This window comes from Nanorana parkeri, unplaced genomic scaffold, assembly GCF_000935625.1.
Source record: "Nanorana parkeri isolate BGI_ZX_2015 unplaced genomic scaffold, ASM93562v1 scaffold382, whole genome shotgun sequence".
NCBI classification, from domain to species: Eukaryota; Metazoa; Chordata; class Amphibia; order Anura; family Dicroglossidae; genus Nanorana; species Nanorana parkeri.
The window spans coordinates 131,567-152,806 of record NW_017306650.1 but is presented as its reverse complement, the minus strand read 5'-3'; the positions used below and the strand labels follow the sequence as shown (position 1 = coordinate 152,806).

Genomic DNA, 21,240 nt, shown 5'->3' with positions numbered 1-21,240 from the left:
GGGGCTTTGTAGCCGGGGGGATTTTAGGGATCACAGTGCATTTAATTATATTTGGTAAACTCTAAAATATGCTCCTATCTTATTTCGGTGACAGGAAACAGTTCTACAAAGTCTATAGTACTTCTGCACTGATATACTCTTTTATGGGAAAACCCTTCACTGCATTTTCCCTGAGCACAGAAGTAGTTAGGGCTTATTCATTATGCATAGAAAGTGACCAAATATACAATCAGTGGTTCTTATCACTGATTCTTCCCAAGGTCAAAACTCTTTTTACTTCTCCATCTCAGCAGTTTGATGAAATTTAGGCTTGCGTTGAAAACTTTGTCATGTTGAAAGACCATCTTGTAGAAGGTATCGATGGGTAGGTCCCCATTTGGATCAGCATATTTTAGTGTTGTCATTGGAGTGTAGAGGGTGTTTGTCTGGTGACGGAAAGGTGGGTTATCTGAGAGGATAATCTTCATCGTGTGCTAAAAAGTTAAAGGGAAGAAAAACAATTACATTGCTTAGAAGCAGCCACTTGATACCATTAGTAGTGATTTCTACAAATACTGCAAGACATATTATATCTGGATTCTAAAGTATAACTGCACATACTAATTTGGATTCTGCGTTCTCTTTAAGGAGTGGTGCACACAGATGTTTAAAGGGGGCAATTTGCCTGCATTTCCAGTTCTAACCAAGCACACCCTCACCCACCAAACAACCAACAACCGTATAGGACACTACACTCTTCTCTGTTTAATGTGAATTGCCTAGTGTTGCATAGTTTGGGTTAGGGTTGCATGTTCAACCCATTCTGCCACATGACTTTCTTTTCAGAACATGGCCGAAAAGCTGTTAGAGTAACACAGGTACTGAATGCTCTTCTAGTGCCTGAATAGCAAAAATTTGTCATAAGCAACCTCGGGGTCCAGTCCTGGAGGGCAGAGCCTGTGATACTTCCTGACGTGAGGGACTCCACCTAGCTGGATGGCCAGGAGTGATTGAAGGTTTGGGTCCCTCAGTGTCTGCAAGGCTGGTGGAACCAGCAGATAGGTTGTCCTGATTGTGTCACTGCAACCAATACACTGTTATAAATAAATGTAAGTGCCCTGTAATATGTGGTCTGCTGCTTTGGACCCAAAAAGAAAAACTTGGATTTCCTGAGCCTTCCTGCCTGATCGGTGGGAAGGGAGGGACACAGCTTCTCAGGCAGCTTCTCTGCAATAATGATCAGAAAAGGTTTTCCAATGTGCTTTCTTCCCCAAGGACAGACAAGCTGGGCAAGCACTGATTGAATTTCGGGTTTCCTGCTGAGTAGGCTAATGGTCAATCCATGGATAGCCCTGCCAACACTGCACAGCTTAACAAAAGTTGTCGCTTCAATTGACTTTTGTCAAAGGAGCTGGGTGGAACATTGTCCACTGAACAGTGACTGCAGTCAACTTTCTACAGTCAGTGTTCAGGTATTCTGACAGCCATGCCAAATGTCAGAAAATAATAGCTGGCAATGGAGATTCCTCCATATATGCTTTTAGGGTAGATGGGGGAATCCTGTATGGTCAGCTTGTGCAGGACCTCCTGAGACTATTCAATAGAGTGAGAGACTATCGGTTGTCTGTAGGTTGTTTTGGGTGTCTACTCCGGTTTAAATGGTCAGGATGACTCTTTAGTGTTATTACCTCTGCTACATCTTCGGCTGTCTGGCCCAGGCTCTGGAAGATTGATTTATAGTTTTTCAGATAAACAGTGGTAAACATCTCTGCGGTTTCCATATCTGCTGCAGAAAGATCCATTTTCATTCCGTCTTCATAAACTTTCTTTTCAAACTCTGTGATGACCGGGCCAGGTTCAATCAAGCTTAGGCTGCAACACAATCGTTTCATTATTAAACAACTTCATCATTTTCAGATGTTCTATTTTTATGCAGCCAGTCATTATCTCCATCACAATTCCTAGTGCCACATGCCAGCGTCATCATGAAGACCAGGACTTCAGTTTTCTATTTCTCAGGTATGGTAGCTGAACGTCGGCACTCCAGCTGTGGTAAGAATTACAAATCCCTTTAAACATTGCAAGACTCTGACAGCCACAAGCATTGGCACAAGGGATTTGTCGTTTTGCCACAGCTGACATTTGGGTACCTCTGCTCTAGAAAGTCTGAGCTTTGCTAGGACTGAACTCTCTCCTTTTATACCCTACCAAACAACACTGCAAGGAATATGACGCCATTAGTCCTTGGTCAGGTTAATGGAAACATAACATGGTTTTTGGTCACTTTCTTTTTTAAAGCGTGTATGTTTTTGAACCATATTTATAGACTCCGAAGGGAATTTATCAAAACTGCAGCAGACAAAATCTGGAGCAGCTGTGCATAGTAACCAATCAGCATCTATCTTTAATTTTCAAACCTTAACTAAACAAACTGAAGAGAGAAACTGATTGGTTGCCATGGTCAACTGCTCCAGTTTTGATAAATTCCCCCCTCCATGTTTTACAAATAAACATTTAATACATGAAAAAGGATTCCCAGAACACTAGTTTTTCTAAAGACACAGGACAACAGTAGCTGCCTGCCTCACAGATGGCTTTGTCTGATTGAAACTTCAGACTGAGCTGTCCAATAAGGAATGGATCCTTGTGATCAGTCATCCAGTTCTATATGTAAACTGCAGCTTGAGCTATGAAGCCTGTAAACAATGGGCTGTTTTACAAGGCTTGTATAAAGCCTGAAGAACTTAAATATTGCATCCCAAAAGCTTGCATCTGTAATAACTTAGGGCAGCCAATAAAGGGTATCGCTTACATTTAGGGATGTTCAGATACTGAGTACAGTACTCGCTACATGTACAGATACTTTTCTGGCTCCAAGAATAGACTAGAGAAAAAGTTAGGAGGCAGCTGTGATTTTTAAGGAGGATTCAGAGATACTATTTTTCAAGTAAAAGTACTGATACTTGTCCAAGTACTCACAGCAGGGACGTGCAGTCAGAGCCTCACCTAGTACTATGGAGGAAATAGCTGTCAGCTTCAAATATGAAGCTGACAGCTTTTTCTCCATTCAGATCAGCTTCTAGCAAGTTATACAGCAGGGAAATCCTCCCCGCTGAGTATCCTGTCATGGACGGAGCACTGCCTGTTAATTACAGGTGGCGCTGCATCTGGCTTTTGACAGCTAAGCTAGTTTACCCAGCAGCGAGCTTCCCCACTGCTTTGTGTAACCCAACTTAGTGTGGCAAGAGCTGCAACAGCCTCTACTTGCTGTTAGAGGCTTGAGCTCTGTGGATGGCTAGGACCAACGGCAAAGCACCATTCGTCCAAGCTGTCCAATAAACAAAAAATTTTTTTTAAAAACAGGACATCGATCTCGATGCCTCACTGGTCACGAGCAAGTGAGGGACAGGGAGGCTCCTCCGTTCTCTGACCTACCTCCCTCCTCCACATAGCTCGGTAACCGGGCTGGGGCGAGGCCGGCAGGGGAAATGCCTCACCGAGAACGGACTCCACTGCACATCACTGACTCACAGATACAAGTACTGATACATTTTTGTTTAATGTCATGTGACAGTTTTTCTAAAACAATACAGACCAATGATTTCAGGAGTGCCAGAGCCAGGTCCCAGCTGGTATCTGAACATCCCTACTTAAATTCCAAACTTTCTGCATGAAATGACGGCTAACACAGCACAATACTCTACCAGTCTAAGATTGTAAAAGCCATACTTACTGCAGTTTGAATTTCAGTGCCTGGATTGCCAGACTTTCACAGAAGCCTTCAACAGCAAACTTGGAGGCAGCATACACGTCATTAAACAGAATACCTGCAAGAACAAACACCATTAGGTTCGTTCAGCCTTACATTCCATATTATTTAGACTATAGACCAGTGGTGTGGGTCCCCTCTTCTGGACTCGCAGTATAGTTACTTTTTCATCAGGTGGAACCTTTTCCACTTCAGGCCTTGTCTAAGTGAGGGAAAACCCAACCACAAAGGGCAAATTGCTTTAAAGATCCTAACAAGATGTCAAATTCTTTACTCAATCAGCACAGTGATTTTTAAATATGGGTAGACATACGCCGCCCAGAACTAGAGGGACAGGCATCACGGTATATTGTCATAGTACAATACCTATTGTACCTTGTATTCCCATCACGCTGCTTATTATTACAATGTGTCCGCTCTTCCTCTTCTTCATGTCGGGTAATATTTCTTTCAGTAGTCTGACCAGTCCAAAGAAGTTTGTGTCCATTACAGTTTTCATTTCCTCAATGGTTTGACATTCAATGGGGCCAATAAGTCCCATTCCCGCATTACTAACTGTGGGCAATAAAAGATTTACAACATGTAAATTTACTGACGAGACTGGGATGCTTTGCATCTTGTTTACATCCTAAGCCTGAAGCATATATTTACTTTCCTATGATATAGAGTGTATGCAAAAAGCAAACTTTACAATACATATCCAAACCTATTAAGAAAACATAAACTCTGTCCCATTTTCCTACATGAACTCCTTTTATGTATTGCATGTAGGGAATACCTATTCGTTTGTCTTCATCTACTTGGATATCTTTGTTTTAGATCAAATAAGAATGCAAGCATTCATGAACTGAACTGAGTGACTCTGTTACATGATCATATAACAAATCACTATGCCCTTGGCAATAAATGACACTGTAAATATCATGTATCAGAGAATGACAGCACTGCAAATATTTGTCATACGCGCACTGTTCGCTCTACATTAATACAAATATAGAGTTTTATTGCTAGCTGTAGACAGTAAAATTGTGCAGTCTTTATCTTGTGGCTCAGAAGGTCTTTGTGCATCTGCTGCTGCTCCATCCAGCATTCCCAACCCTGTCTGTATCATAGTATTAAAGAGACCCTGTCACCAACGTAAAAAATAGCACCTAAAAGTGCAATAAAAAAATCAAGCATTTAAAAAGATTACTGGCAGCGTTTTTTCCTTTCCATAAACTATTTTTTATTTACTTGCATGCAAATCTGACTACTTCAGAAAGTCAATTCCCTAGCACAGCCTCCTCTCCTCTTTGTATGTCATAGCCCTCTCTCCTCTTTTAGGAGTATCTAAATAGTCTGTGCTGGCCCAGCAAATCTCTTTTCAACTTCCATACATAACCTTTTATGTAATAACGGGGGGAGTAGATAAGGGGGATACTATAGAGTGTAACTTGAGTGACAGATCTGGGGGTGCTGACATCACATCCAAGATGGTGGGACCCAGCAAGCAGTCTCATGCCTAAAATGTGTTAAATACTCCTATTATCTTCTAGGAAGACTGTAAAATGAATGATCTGGTGACAGGGTCTCTTTAAGAGCAACCTAGATCTAAAGTGCTCTTGATAAGACTGTAGCAAGGCTTTCCACTGCCAGGATGTATGATTAAGGTTCGGGATTTTCTATACAGAGTGCAGGATGGTTGTTCTCATCTACTTAAAGTGCATGTCATGGCAAAATAAAAAACAAACAAACATATGTAGTAGGTCTCCGAAATACATGCACATTTTCTCATGCTTTATCCCTTTAAAGACCCCGTGGAAAAAACAAAACTCATTGATTTGCCAGAAATGCTCTCAGCACCTAAATGTGGGCTCCTCCTGTTGTGGGCTGGCAACACGGCATTTTTGTGGATTGAGTGGTGTCAGCTCTCCCAGTTGTCTTTTGCTTAACTATTCAAATCCTCCCCCTAGTCACTAGTGTTTTGTCTGCAACCTAAGTGCTAATTTATCTGTGGCCAGAAGATAAGAGCTAGGAGGGCTAATTAAAGGAGAACTATGGGGTGAGTGAATTACACTCATCCCCATAGTTAAAGCCGAAGTGTGACAATTAAACTGTCACACGTCGGCTCTATTGATCGGGAAGTGAACGAACACATAGCGTCACTCGCTTACTTCCCGATCATGTCCCTGCAGAGAGAGGAGACTGTCAGTCACAGTGGATACCCCCCTCTCCGATCCTCCAGTGCTGACTGGAGGCACAGACGGGGGAGGGGGCGGGCACAGCTGGCTCTGCTTCTAGATAGGCAGAGCCCGCTGTCAATCAGCCTGCTGGGTGGATCTCGACTGATCAGGATCGTCAGGATCCGTCCTGGTTGCGGCGCTTTCCGTATATAGCAGGCAATAGCTTTAAGCACATCAGGATGACATGTGGAAGGTGACCTGCATCCAACACTATGGGACAAGGATCAGATCATGTGGAAGGGAGATGTCTTACATACCTAGAATATCAACTCTGCGATCAGGGATGCTGTTGACACAGTTCCGAATGGACTCTTCACAACACACGTCCAGTTGTTTTATCTCCAGGGTTTTCCCCACGTAGCCCTCAGCAGCTTTTACAAGATCCTCCTGCTTTGCCAGGTTCCTCATTGTTGCATAAACTAGATAGAGCCAAATAGGAAAAATCAATACAATTAGAAATGAAAAGCTTTTTTCAGGGAAACTGCAGTATGTTTTCGGGGGGTACAAAATGAAATCATTTTTGAAGTCGTATTCATATTGTATGTACCCCACGCCGGCTCTAATTGTTGGGAGGAGTATATTTTTCTCTCCCAGATCCCAATACTTCTCCTTTAAGTGTCTTTAACCTCCCTGGCGGTATGATTTTAATTTTTTTCATGTTTTTCGTTCGATTTTTTTGTTTTGTTTGTTGTTTTTGTCGTTTTTTTTTAAAGATTCCGCCCCCCTGCGACGCGTACGCTCGCAAGGGACGGAACCCGGAAGACGGATGCCGGCATCGGCCGGAGAACACAGCGTGGCTCGAGGAACAAGGTAAGTAAATGCTATGCTGCATTCCCGAGTGTAGCGCGGCGTTACCGCTTATGGTATGGAAAAGTAACCCGAGCTACACTACAGATAATTTGTTTTCCAGCTTTGGATAGAGTGAGGAAGGATTGCAACTCCTCTAAAGTTTTACTGTCATTGGAGGCTCTGTTGATTCCTTCACTTCCTGTCTGGTAAAAAGGTTGTCCCCAGGACAGGAAGTGAAAGTAAATCTCTCTAACAGCACAGACAGATGTATTTTTTTTAAGTAGGGAAATACTAGAAACCCTGTCAGCTTGCTATTGTTTTCTGTTTCCCTGGTGCAGATTTTCCCTTTATAGAGGGGACAAGGTTGTCTCCAAAACAGGAAGTGGGTGGAATTCCCCCTAATGAAGCCCCAGATAGCAGTAAAACATGGCAGAGGTTTTAAAGGAGAACTATGAGGGGAGTGCTTTTCACTCACCTCATAGTTCTAGCCGACCTGTGACAATGAGACTGTCACAGGTCGGCTCAGTAGATCGGGAGGTGAGGGAACACATACCGGTGTTCGCTGACTTCTCGATCCTTTCACGGCTCTCTGCCGTGACAGGGGTGGGGCTGGATTCCCCCCTCCGATCCGCCAGCGCTGACTGGCGGAACGGACAGGGGAGGGGGCGGGTACAGCTGGCTCTGCCTCTAGATAGGCAGAGCCAGCTGTCACTCACGCAGCTGGGCGGATCTCGACATCGCTGTCGGGATCCGCTCCGGCAGCGGCGTCTCAGTATAAAAAAAGGTATACTGAGCTTAGGGTAACGGGAGGACGCTAGTTTGTGTCCTCCCGTTACCCTAAGGAGAACTATGGGGAAAAACACTGACCCCATAATTCTCATTTAACCACCCTCTTCTATATGTCAAAGGATCTGTGATTTGCCTTTAGAAGTCCTTTACCACCCTATTAAAATGACCAGATGGATTCAGGTAAGTGGCGGTGGCGGGTTGTCTGTGTAATTGGGTAAACGAATGATGAAGAATACAATTCTGCTGCAGATGAGGGAACAGTCATACATTTCAGAATATTTGCTTTGGTTCCTTTTCCCTTGACAGCAGCAATGTTATCTCAATCAGCGGTTGCTAGGGAACGGTCATAATGACGGGTGACAGCTAGTGGAAGTAGTGGAAGATCTGATGCACCATTAACCCTTTTCATTATAGAAACGGCACTGAAAACGTCCCTATAGAACACCCAATACGTGAGTAGACGAGTCTGAGGAGTATTCCGAGTTAGATTACAACGAGCTGCTGTGGTCTGCGGCTTTGATGGTGTTATTCTTAATATATAACGTTTCTTTTCTTGATGAAATAAAGTGCACTTTTAAGTTACAATAAATCATATACCATATAACAAAATGATATCATAAGACATTCTACCAGTAGCAAATCATCTATACAAAATCAAGAATATTCAAATAAAAAACAAGATGGCTAAGTGGATCACACACGAATAGTGTTTAAACTATATCCCAGAGGATACTAGTATATAAAACCATTCCTACACTCGGCGGATCTTTTTTATGTTTTTTTACGTCCAGTTAAGTTGCACCTTAAGGCTAGGTTTACACCTGGGCGACTTCTGACCGCGCAGCAATCGTGCACAAAACCGAACGGATTGCTGGGCGGTCCTAGAGTCGCCCAACATAGCCGATCACGCTGTGGGTGCCATTCATTTCTAACGGTGCCAGGCGCATCGCGCAGTTTCCCGCCGCGATTCCGCCCGTGCAATTGAACACAATCGTGGCTAAAAAAAACTACTTTGTGTGTCACCAAAAAAGGTACATGTACCTTTTTTTAACGATTGCCGCATGGATGTAACTCCATTGAAATCAATGGGGCCGTGCGGCAACCGCTGTGTGCACTAGCACACGATCGCGTGGTCCCGGGACGCGTGTCTTGGGTGTCGCTCAGGTCTGAACCTAGCCTAAAACAGATGTAAATGTCCCCTTAATAATAATAATAATGATGCCATTGACAGATTTCCATTCTTCCTCCTGGTTTTCTGGCTGGGAGGTTGAACACATGTAGAAGCTAATCTTTGCACTGCAATTATCTGGCCTCCTGTCTAGTCTTTATATAGTCAAAGTTGTGCACAATGACACCTCTAGTTTTGCAGCTGGCACAGAGCCAATAATGAAATAATAAGGGGAACTTACATCAGTTTCAAGATGTTTATCTAAAGGCAGCCACAGCAGAAATTGGAATCATTTATTATATATTGGCCGAGAGTTATAATGATCTGATTCCTTGTTATGAAACTTGCATTGGTAATCGAAGAGATCAATATGATGGAAGATGAATAAAATTGCAGTTTGTGGTCAGGTTGGAGCGGGAATATTTTACGTCAAATGAAAGGCTGCAAAGCGTTCCTCTCTGTTTGCTATAGTTTTGAAAACCTATCCTACGTCCTTGCACAGATTGCATGAGAACAGTGTGTACAGCAAGCGTCCGCAAAGCTTTCAGACCGCTTCCAGTAACTTTGCGGAGGTCTTCAAAGCTGCAAATTGAAATGGTTTAACCGATCCTGATAGGAGTGCTGTCAGGCTTCACCCTTCCCCTCCCGATGTAACCAAGTTGATAGCAGGCTTCATTCTTTTGCAGTCCATGAGAATAAATGGGAGTGCAGAGTGATGACCAAACCAGGAAGATTTTGGCTCTGTGATCTAGTGAGCGGTCTCTCACTGCAGCGGGGACAGGCGAGTATAAAGCTGGCCATACACCTATAGATTGTCTGCAGACTTTCTATGGTCAGATGGAAAAAGTGCAACAGATTCCTCCATCTACGCTACACTGTGTCAATGGAGGAATCTCCCACCGGGCCAAGCTTCAGTATATTGCTGGTCGGCCCCGCTGGCTCCTAAAATACCTGAACAATCTGATTGGATGCTGGCATTGTTCAGGTAGTTTCAGAGCCAGCGGGGCCGACCAGCAAGCTTGGCACAGTGGGAGATTCCTCCATCCACACAGTGTAGCGTAGATGGAGGAATCTGTTGCACCTTTTCCATCTGACCATAGAAAGTCTGCAGACAATCTATAGGTGTATGGCCAGCTTAAGACTGGGAAGTAAGAAAGGGAAGAGTGGGGAAGAGTGGTGATCATATGGTTTTATTTTTAACAATATGATAATAACAATATGGTCCTCAATCAGTGGTGGACAACTCCGGCCCTCCAGTTGTGCTTTAACTACAAATCCCAACATGCCTCTGGGAGTCATGCCTGTAACTGCCAGTCTTCCAATGCCTCATGAGACTTCTATTTGCACAACAGTTGGAGGGCCGGAGTTGCCCACCCCTGTCTTAGCAATAGCTTTTCCTACCAGAAATGGCAGCAAATACAATGGGGGGATTTATCAAGACTGAAGCTGACAGAATCTGGAGCAGTTGCCGATAGTAACCAATCAGCTTCTTTCAGTTTGTTCAGTTAAAAGAGGACTATGGGGGTAAGTTTTTTTCCCCCCATAGTTCTCCTAAGGGACACGGGAGGACACATACTAGCGTCCTCCCGTGACCCGAAGCTCAGTATATAGCGAGCTACAGCTGCAATGCTGTCGAGATACACCCAGCTGCGTGAATGACAGCTGGCTCTGCCTATCGAGAGGCAGTGCCAGCTGTACCCCCCCTCCCCCGTCCGTTCCTCCAGTCAGTGCTGGAGGATCAGAGCGGGGAGGGGGGCAATCCCTGCGGGAAGCGGTGACTGACCGACACTGCTCTCTGCAGGGAGGTGAGCGAGTGACGGTATGTGTTCACTCACTAGTCTAGTCTATTACCTGTCAGCATGTCTGTGGAGTGTGGAAGGAAACCGGAGTACCCGGAGTAAACCCACGCAAGCACACGCCAACTGCTTTGCAGATAGTGACCTGACCGGGATTCGAACCAGGGACCCCCAGTGCTCAGCAGTGAATAATGCCTGTCCTGCTTTCTTGAGAGAACTGCTGCAGGAAGCCAAGATAAATATTCATTTATAATGTACTTTTCATGAAATTCCTTTTCGGTCAGCAGAGAAATAACTCGGTGATGTGTCTTCACATGTCAGTATACTGTCCTTATATATCACAAATAGAAACTCGAGTCTTGTTCACACACGTGGCAGACTTTACTGACTCTCTGAAAATTAGTGATCGGTAATCATTTTTCAGTATCATTCTTATCTTCTGTTTAGTATTCTCTATTCTGCCAAAGAGACTGTGCGGCTGATTTACTAAAGGAGTAAAGCTTGTTCACTTTCCAAGGGAATGTTCACTTATCTTACTGAATGTGGTGAAGATTCACTTTGCAAAGAATAGCCAATCACAACCAAGGAAAGCAAATAACAGAATGTATCCCAATGGTGTATGAGGAACTATCATTGCTAAAAAGGAAAATCATGTTTATAGTGGCAGATTGTGTTCTCTAATTTACACAAGACACACAATACATTTTGTTTAGAGATTTACTGCCAGTTTAATTCAACATTTTCTTGAACTGGCACTGAACTGACCTGTTGTAAGGAATGTCCAGTGCAGTATACAAGGCTTCCTTGGGTGGGGGGTATTGTGGGGTGCATGTTATGGGGAGGTTGGCTCTGGCTCTGCCCGGCTCATTGACGTCACTGGTTCCCGGGAGCGGAGTGGGACGCTCCTGGTAAACGATGAGATCAGTGAGTTTGGCAGGACACCGGCCAGAGCATCACAAATTGTTAAGAGCAACCTGGGCCGGTTTGGCTGGAAATGGGGCATCAGGCACACCTGACACCCCCTCCCCCACATGACCCAATGAGATGCCACCTCAGGCAACCGCCGCAGCCTGTCTTATTATAGGGACAGCCTTGAGCTTGCTACCATACTCAACTCTTAAAGAAGACCCTCACCTGCCCCTGCACAAAAAATGGTGTAGTTTTATGATAAATATCTCCTTGTATTACAAAGCATGAACATACTTACATGGCCATCAAATCCAGCGTTGTCCTCTCGTACTCAATTTCTTGTTCCGCTGCCATATTTGTACATAGTATTTTTTACATATTGATCAGCTGCAGTCTTGAGGAAGGTCTAGGACCTGCCTGTGCTGTCCGCCATGGGTGCCTAGACCGCAAGATTGGCTAAACAGAATATACATATCATTTGCAAATAACTATATGCATTTCACCTTTGTATTTACTATTCATTTGTGTATATGTTTGTTTATTAGCTATTCGGCTTTAATTAGAAAGACATAACAATAGTACAGTATCCTTAAACTTACTTTACTATTCTGCTTTACATGATATATTTTCCTTTTTATTCAAATGTGGAGATCTATGACTGCTTCGTGCTTGTTCTGGTTTACGCAAAGTATGCAGGGCCTACAAATTTAGTATCACCATCTTTTTATTCTACCGGGCCTGCGCTTTCAGAAAATATATGGTTTGGGGGGTCTTTTACAAACGCTAGCAACGCAGCAGTTGAAAATCAAATCAATAGGAAAAAATTGCAGAAAATTCAAAAATGGCTTGGCCAGCTGATTTGAAAAATGTTCCGGAGGGCTTGGCAGCGAAAGGGTTAAAGCCAGAAGCCGCCAGGTAGCCAGCATTTTCAGTAGGAAGCCAGCAATGGCATCCTATATGGTTCTCTTAGATGTGACAGCCATTGACATAAGATTACCGCCACTGGGAGTGTATTGCCTTTAATAAGTTGACTGACCCATAGACTTGCATTGTGAGAAGGAGCAGTCAAGCATGTTTAATACAGTATGTAGCACTGCAAAGCAGCAAGCAGAGTCTACATATGCAATGAGCATATATGACGTCCCCCTATGTACATTATGTATACCATAACAATCTATGCATAGGAACAAGGATTTATAACATCATTTACATCACAATGGTTTCTTTTAAGTCATTTTAGTAAAGATTGTACATTCCCTTTAATCAGATACAATGAGGCTGATTTATTAAAGGAGTTGAGAATGCGCATACACAATTTGTGTGAAGATTCACTTCAGTTATCCAATCAGATACAAATGAAAGAGAGCAAACAGGGATTTGTTTTCATGCTACTGGATAAGTGAAGTCATTATTCACACAGTTTATTTTGTGAACATTCTAAGCTTCTTCATTGAAGTAATATTAATGTCAAAGGTTTTTAAGCTATTTCAACTGCTGATGAAATCACATACAATGGATGCTGCTTCTTATTGTTTCAAATTTTTCGTTTCCTGCAGAATCAGCTGGTGCAAAAAGAAAAGTATTTATTGTCCAGAAATGAACAGAGCAAGGCAAGCTATTACCCTGCTCTTTGCTCTCCCTTCTCCCATCTGTAAGCTAGTAAATGAATAGTGGTGGGAGTCTTGTAATGGACAGGAAGTTCAGGGATGCGTAGCTGAGAGAGTTGAAGCCATCTGTTTAGAAACGTGATGACTAAGTATATTTGATCTGAATTCATTATTGAAAAATAAAGTTTGAAAGTTTACTACTACTTTAAATCTGCCTCTATGTTGATCCAGACAGTAATGTCGGGATCCGTCCCGGCTGCGGCGTCTCAGTATACTGTGAGCTGTAGCTCGCGAAATACTGAGCTTTGGGCGACAAGAGAACGATAGTTTGTGTCCTGACCCCATAGCTCTCCTTTAAAACACTGGCTAAGGGAATTAATTTACTGAGCGTATCGGCTACACACATGTAACATATTGTTTCTGCTGGTATTTAAACTTTGTGAAGTCTTTTAATGTGTAATCTGAAAACAATTGAACTTCTAATTGTTTGCATTTTATTAAATTAGTGTCAATAAGCAAGCATTTAAGTCATAATTATGTCAACGCATGTCACAGACTGATCTCCGATGAGAAAAGGTGCTTCTATGCTGTACACAGCCAACCTCCTAGGTACAGCAAGGGAACAAACATGGGATGGGACAGATGAGTATGCAAATATACACACAGGATGACTGATTAACATTCACATTGTCCCTTGTCATTCCCTTTATTTGTTTTGGTGTCAGTGGAATAGAAGCCATTATGTTGTAAAGCTTTTACAGGGGAAAGGAACTCTGATGTTAATATTGGTTTTATATTTAATATCAAATATATCAGAATTATTAGGCACTGAAAACAGCATTATGTCACCCTGATACCTATAAGCTGCTGTGATCTTCTTGCTGTACAGGCTGCTTATAACTAACAAGAAAGAATTGGAACAATGTGTGTCGGCACATATAAAATAGAACTACATTTTGTGAAATGAATCATCTTATTGATTTGAGGTTCTCAAACCATAACCTTTTTATAGGATCATAAACGTACTACGGTATATAAATGAAATACTAACCTACTGTAATAAAGACAATACGTTTGCTCCCTTATCTACAGTATCAGGAAGAGGTGTAATCATTCATCTAATGCATGCCTGACATTCTCAACAACTGCCAGCATGATCAGATGCTATCCATAGTACTGTACATATATATATATATACTGTATATAAAAATAAGATTACCTTTGAATCTCTTCTGATCATCTTTGGCCAGCCTTGCTGCAATAGCCAGTCCTATTCCTGATGAGCATCCTGTAACAAGTACATTTTTCATTGCCATCCTTGTTTCTTTGACCTGTCTTTGCTACAGCAGTATAAACCAGAGACCATCAACGTCGAGGAAATGTTACTTCTGGGGCTTCAGTTGCTCCCTCGTACTGTTTTATCCATGCCCGGGCTGCGTCAGCACATCTAAAAATGCAAACCTGCACAATTTGAGGCTAAAGCTGGATAATCTCTTTTCTGACATTAATGGGGGGTGAACGGTGTTAACGACATAATCTGGATAGAGAGCTGCACTGAAAGGCCAACACAGTAGAGTGGAGGTTGACTTAGGTTATGGTCATTACAATTCTTTGACAGTTCATTCATGTTAGATAAGCTTCTGTCAATAATTGTTGACTGTTGGGATTTCCTATTGACCTTTTATGCTCACATACAGCAGAAGACAACAGCACGAGGTAGAATTATTGTATTGTTTAAGGAATTTTGTATCCAGGTTTTATATTTGTACTATTTCTGATCCATGCTTCTGCTGTGTTTTATAAAGGGATCTGTAGATTCTTCTGCTGATGGCAAAAGTATAAACCCCTCCAACCCCCAGACATTGCCAAACTTTGTAGTGCTTAGTGTTCAGTAAAGAATACAATTTGATTCAATTGGAATTTTTTTTATTTATATAACATATACTTGACATTTGGATTTTTTATTTTTGAGTTTGTTAAATAAAGAGGAGGCAACTGCTGGTTGCATATGTATGGCTTTTATTTCTAAACATAGCATTTTGCGTTCTGCTTCTATTTAACTGTCCAATTAGACCTGCAGACCTGCAATGCAGCACACCACAAGGTAATGGACTACCGTGTTTTCTGATTGGGGAAAAAAGTGTCAGGTCCGGTTACAAAATGAATGGGCTGCCTTAACACAAGTTAACGTGTGCACAGCAGAGGTGTGATGGGGCCCCTAAACTAGCTTTTCCTGGCTTGAGGGTGACATGTACTCTATTCAGATCTTCCAGCTCACAATTAAAAAGGAATAGGCCACCATCTAACCACTCGTGCCTTATACGAGATAAAATATGTTATAGAGACCTCAGCTTTAGCTCACACCTAAATTTCAGGTTTAATCTGACCCATACAAATCATAGACATAAAGATTAAGGGTCCCCACACACCTTACGATTATCGTACGAGAATCGCGGGAAATCCCGCGATCGTACGATGATCGTAAGGTGTGTGGAAGCCGTGCGACCTCTACTACTGTAAGGTCGCACGACTTTAAACTTACGGACATGTTCGAAAACCCGCCGAGCATCGTACGATGTTCGGCGGGTTTGTGGCATGTCCGTACGATAACAGCCGCACGGGCCGGTGTGCACAAGCGCACACTGCCCGTTCGGCATTGCGGTCATCGGAAGCCCGCCCCTGGGGGCGTGGCTTGCGATCATCGCAAGTACAATCTGCCTATGCAACATAGGCAGATCGTACGTTTTTTTAAGTACCTTACAACCATCGCAAGACAAAAGTCTTGCGATGGTTGTAAGGTGTGTGCCCAGCCTTAGGATAACGTAAAACTAAAATGAGTTTTGAAGAAAACTGAAATTTAGACAAAACGGATTGCAGAAATGTACATAAGGATGCATTTTGTATCTGGAAACAATCTGGTCTGGAGATGATCTGGATGTGGTGCGAATGGGCCATAAAGGTTATATTCTGACTATGGGGGGGTTGAAACACTACGTTAGCTATAGGACATCCTGTTGGTGTTCCACAGATAAGGAAGAATGATGTAGCTTCAGCACCCTGTACACAGAGGCTTCCTAAATGTCATTTTATGATTTTATGACCCAAATTGGAAGATACCTTTTACACCAGAACATCACGTGTTTGAGTAACAAAGGAAACCATTCATTAAACATTATTAAGAAATCCCTTCATTTGACTAAACACTACTCCAGACAGACAATGCCAAAAAATGGTTTAGCCAGATTCAAGGTTTGCTTTGGCGGGTTTTTTTTTTATCCCCAAATCTTTTATTGCACTATCAAAGTCTTTACTTCACATTGCACCAGACTGAGATCCCCGTGACCAGGTAACACACTGCTCAATAGGATAGAATTATTCACAGCAAAGATTGAGACTCATAACTAATCACCCTGCATGACCCATAAGAAGATTACAGGAGCTTTCTATTTTATTTTCATTTCTGTGCCATGCTTGAAAACGCCGCCGTCATGAAAAGAAACGCAACAAAAGACGCAGTGGCATTTCTGTAAATCTTTTATTTCAAGAGCATATAAAATTTTCATTATCTTAAAGATTCATACAAATATCAAAAAGTAAAAAATACAAAAAAACAAAAACACTCATTTAAAATGACATTTAGAAAATAAATAAAGACATGTACAAACATAACATATATACAGGCCGGGCTTTGTCTGCGGGGTTTATTCTTGTGTAGATTGTGGGTCATGTCTGGAAAGAGAGAAGAGAATTATTTATAGCTGTGGCCACAAGAAGAGGTGAAGTCTTTATATTTGACTACTGCTGATAATTAATAGAACTATAACATGCACATTGTGAATACATTGAAGTAGCAGCGATATTACTGCCACGGATAGATAGACAGAACGTAGCCCACAATTACTTTGCACTGGCAACCAATATGGTCAATAGTGTTAGAAAATGTGCCACGTATAGAACACAACCAAATCTAAATTATGAATAAATCTAAATTATGGTTATTATTAAAAAAAGAATAATAAATCGAATATTAAAATAGAGATATATAAAGTACACAATTAGATAGAAAACATGACAATATCATATTAACTACAAAAATAATATAAAGACAATGCCAAGCATGAGATAGATTATTTTGTTAGAATCAGGTCTAAGGGCCCATTCACACCATGTCCAGATCATCTCCAGATCAGACCAGATTGTTTCCGGACCCAAAATGCATCCCAATGTATGATCCCTATGCTGTTTCTGGCCTCTGGTCACACCAGCACAGTCCATTCCAGACCAGTAAAATACTGCTTGTCCTATTATGCCTGGTCTATAATGCAGTGGAACGCATAGAAATGCATGAAAAACGCATCAGAACGCACTGGAACACACCTGTAAGACCATTTTAAGCTAAGAAAAAAAAATCCAAACACAGCAAAACCGTGGCAAAAACGCAATGCCACGATTTTCTGGACCAGATCTGGAACGCAGTGTTCCAGAAAATCGTGTGAACCTGCCCTCTTTATTGAAGAAATTGTTGAATTTATGGCCTCTGTATGTATACATTAAATAATGAAAAATGGAAGATATGATCACTTATGGCCAGTCCATTTTTGCCAGCACAGCAGCACGAGGGTGTAGAAAATAATACAGAATATTAGCACTTCTTTTCAATGTGGAAGCCAGCAGGATGTTTTATAGAGCCAGGAGGAAAAGCACATCCACTGCCATCAATTAGCATTCGCTTTCTGGATTTCCCACCCCTGCAGCACCTGCTGTACTACTGGCAACAAAAAGAACAGAGGTTTCTGACTGACTGAATCATTAAAGTTAAAATGTTTTTAAGCTATTTCAAATGATGATTTAATCATTTACAATGGATGCTGCTCCTTGATGTTTCAAAGATTTAGTTTCCTGCGGAATCAGCTGGTCCCCTGAGCACTGGCCCTGATATCCTGCTTTACGGTGGCTCCATTTCCTTTGCAGCCACCCTTGTCTGTGCTAGTAAGCTGTATTTGTCAACACACAGGTACATAAAGGCAAGCCAATTCCCTGCTCTAAGCTAGTAGATGGACAGCTGCTGGTGACTGTGCTGTCCTTTGTGATCTTGTACTGGAAAGGAAGTTCAGGGAAGCAGAGTTGAGAGTGTTGGAATCAGCTGATGACTAAGTGCTTGGGCATAAATGTAAAAGAAATGATTTCCTGGGCAATGTATTTTTGTGTGATCTAGATTCATTACTGAATATGTAATACTACTTTAATATTTTAGCGGAATCCCCAGAACATATGCTGGAATTTATATGCTACTTTTCCCCATCCACTGTACCCTCAACAACTGCTCTGCCCTCTAAATTATTCTAAAGGAAATTGGGAGCTGGAGCACCAAACTGAAGGAAATGATGATGTGATCAGTGATCAGTGACCAGGCGTATCATGCTAAGTGGGCTTCTACAGTAACTTAAACCACAAGTTCTAATGAGCTTCTACAGAGCTTACAGGGATTTTCAGCTGAATATGGGAACAGAGCTGATAGGTGATAAGTGGAGTATTCACACAAGTGTTTCCGTTACTGGACAGGTTAACTACAACTCTTTTTCACCCATTGCTCTTATTCAACTTCAACATGTATACACATGGAGTGAAATGATACACCACAGTCATGGTTTCACTGATGATGAAGGGATTTTCAACTTAAAATGGCCCTCCAAACCAACAGACCTGGGGTCCCTCTCCGTTACATACTACAGTGGAGTCCATACGTTACCTAAACCTTTCACAATCGCAGATTGATGGCCATTTTATAATGGAATCCCCAGAAAACTAGAATGTTTCCTGTTTTGTCTGGGAGCCTTCCATGTTTAGATATACAGGTGCCTCTGCCTCCTAAAGCTTCTCTAGCTTTTATCTGCTGAATCACACCAGTGAGATCAGGTATTGAGGTGTGACCATGAAATATAACGGCTCTATAAGATGATTACTGTATTTCATAAGAGGTCCTTCTGTTTACAGCATCTGAAAGCTGTAAGCCTAATACATATGGTCCTTGGCTGCTACTACCCAATGTCACACATGTATGTTCTCAATACTGTATAATAACATATTTCATGGGGAATGGTATTGTGCTTTTGTAGACATGTTCTTTCTTTATTCTAATCTCTAAACTGACATTACAAAAACATCTCAAATAACAGTAGTCCATTATTTGTGATTTTGTAGATTAACCACTTGAAGTCCGGACTGTTAGACCCCCTTCCCATTCAGGCCATTTTTCAGTATTCAGCGCTGCGGGACTTTGACTGACATTTATTCCGTCATGCAATGCTGTACTGAAATTAATTTTATATCATTTTTTGGGGACAGATAGAGCTTTCTTTTGGTGGTATTTAATCACCACCGGGGTTTTTATTTTTTTTAATATATTAAAGGAAAAATTACAGAAAATTAAAAAAAAAAAAATTTCCCCTATATTAAATTTTAACGGGTGTAAAAACGAGCGGGTCTTTCCTGCCCCGGCGTGCACGAGCATCCGAGTCTGCCGTCCCTCCGTTTTTTTTTTCTACGGGCGGACGGCAACTGGTTAACCTGCTCAGACCATCATACCGTACATTTCAGCAATCCGTTTTTTCTAAATTTAGTTTGGTTCACTTGCACAATCAGCAGGTGGCGTGCTAAAAGCTATTGCCCGCTATTTCTGCACATTCATTTACTGCTATGCTACGAACTCATACTCGCCCAAATTCTCTGATACCTTCCCCAATACCGGAACTACAGGTCAGAGGAAAATTTATTCTGACCGGCAGTGCCGTAGGGGAACATGGAGCTGGGTTCCTGGGCAATTAGGATTGGCCGGGAAGCTGGCTTCCCAGCCAATCAGCATCGAGCCAGCTAAACAACATGGAACTGGCTTTCCGGGCAACCGGACTTGTTGGGCGTCTTCCAAATACTGGACCTCATACCTGTGAGTAGAGGGATATACAGCACCACCTACTGAGGACATTCATATATATCATTTAGTGGTAATATCATTATGACATTGTTATATCTCACCCTTTTAAATATTACACCCAAGCCATGAAAGGCCTCAGGGTTAATAAGTGTACAAAGTGTATAAATGTATAAGGTTAATAAATGTACAAAGGACACTCATGGCATTAATACTTTAACAATTCTAGTAATGTGCCAAAGTAAGAGAAAAATAAGTCAAAATAAAGACAAACCTGTTTTTCTTGGCAACCCTCCTCAGTCCACAGATTCTTGTCTGGGCTGTGTGCCTGAGAGGCTTCAGATAATTTCATCTCCTGTTTAATGTATTTCAGCATTCCGCTGAGTGTGCCTAAATCAGGGCAATCTGAGATCCTATCACACTGATCATCCACTGCATACTCAAGAGGATTGAATGAAGTCTCACTCAAGGCATCGAAAGGCACATGTGTAGTGCTGTCAGTAATCCTCCTTCCTAGTGGGGAATCCTTTATGGCATCTATCATATTTTTGGGGAGATCTAGTGAGCTGATGTCTGTAAGGCTGCGATCGCTCATAGAGTGCTGTATCCTCCAGTTTTTCAAGTCAGAGGCATCAGAGAACTTGTAAGAGTCCAGCGCTTCATATTCACCAAGTATATCAGAAGAAAGAGAGGATGACTTTAGCAGCTGGTTAAGGCCAAGCTTCCGTTCCCACCCAGAGATGCATGCTTTCAACCTGGTCAGCTCAGACTCCTACAGAAAGAAAGAAAAAACTCAAGTAGAAGGACTACTGGTGTAAAGAACGACGTTCGTCAATTTCTAAACACAGAACTGTTCAGATGCCTAAATCTAAGCATGTCACAATATTGAGGCAGATTTACTAAAGAAGTTGAAGAACTCACCTCAGAAATCCATTCTTCATGTAGAAAATTGGATGAATATTCACTTCAATTATCCAATCATATGATAAGCAAACTCCTGCTCACGTTGCATACTCAATCATGTGCCAATGCTTCTCATATAATTGGATAACTGAAATTAATATAGTTTTTTTTTCAGGGAAGGTTCACAACTTCTTAAATCATCCTCAATATCTGATCAGGCTGCATTTTTTCTTCGCAAATATGATCAACTCCTAAACCAGGCAACCAGAATTATTATGAAGTATGTGTTCTGCTGTAAAGAGACCCTATAGCTTTTGAATGCTGTGTGTGTGTGTGTGTGTGTGTGTGTGTGTGTGTGTGTGTATATGTGTGTATGTATGT

At 42.0% G+C, this 21,240-nt stretch overlaps 3 protein-coding genes across 3 annotated transcripts in view; all 3 read right to left on the bottom strand.

The window, feature by feature from the left end:
• The window catches only part of DR1 (down-regulator of transcription 1), a 31,894-nt gene extending 25,603 nt beyond the window's left edge, over positions 1 to 6,291 (bottom strand). Inside the window, exon 1 of the mRNA XM_018559226.1 lies at positions 6,281 to 6,291. The gene's annotated coding sequence lies outside the window, so the exon portion shown is untranslated. The remainder of the gene's footprint in view (positions 1 to 6,280) is intronic.
• Positions 218 to 14,399, bottom strand: LOC108789256 (retinol dehydrogenase 8-like). Its single transcript, XM_018559225.1, has 6 exons — positions 14,248 to 14,399; positions 6,228 to 6,389; positions 4,124 to 4,303; positions 3,713 to 3,806; positions 1,668 to 1,851; positions 218 to 473 (listed from the first exon to the last, which is right to left on the bottom strand). Exons 1-6 carry the CDS (start codon positions 14,342 to 14,344, stop codon positions 243 to 245), a joined length of 948 nt encoding a protein of 315 aa, XP_018414727.1. The 5' UTR covers positions 14,345 to 14,399; the 3' UTR covers positions 218 to 242.
• A 2,296-nt stretch (positions 14,400 to 16,695) lies between these two features.
• The window catches only part of CCDC18 (coiled-coil domain containing 18), a 62,314-nt gene continuing 57,769 nt past the window's right edge, over positions 16,696 to 21,240 (bottom strand). The window contains exons 27-28 of the mRNA XM_018559206.1: positions 20,231 to 20,728; positions 16,696 to 16,757 (exon numbers count right to left, since the gene is read on the bottom strand). Coding sequence (XP_018414708.1) covers positions 16,752 to 16,757; positions 20,231 to 20,728 — 504 coding nt within the window. The 3' untranslated portion in view covers positions 16,696 to 16,751. The remainder of the gene's footprint in view (positions 16,758 to 20,230; positions 20,729 to 21,240) is intronic.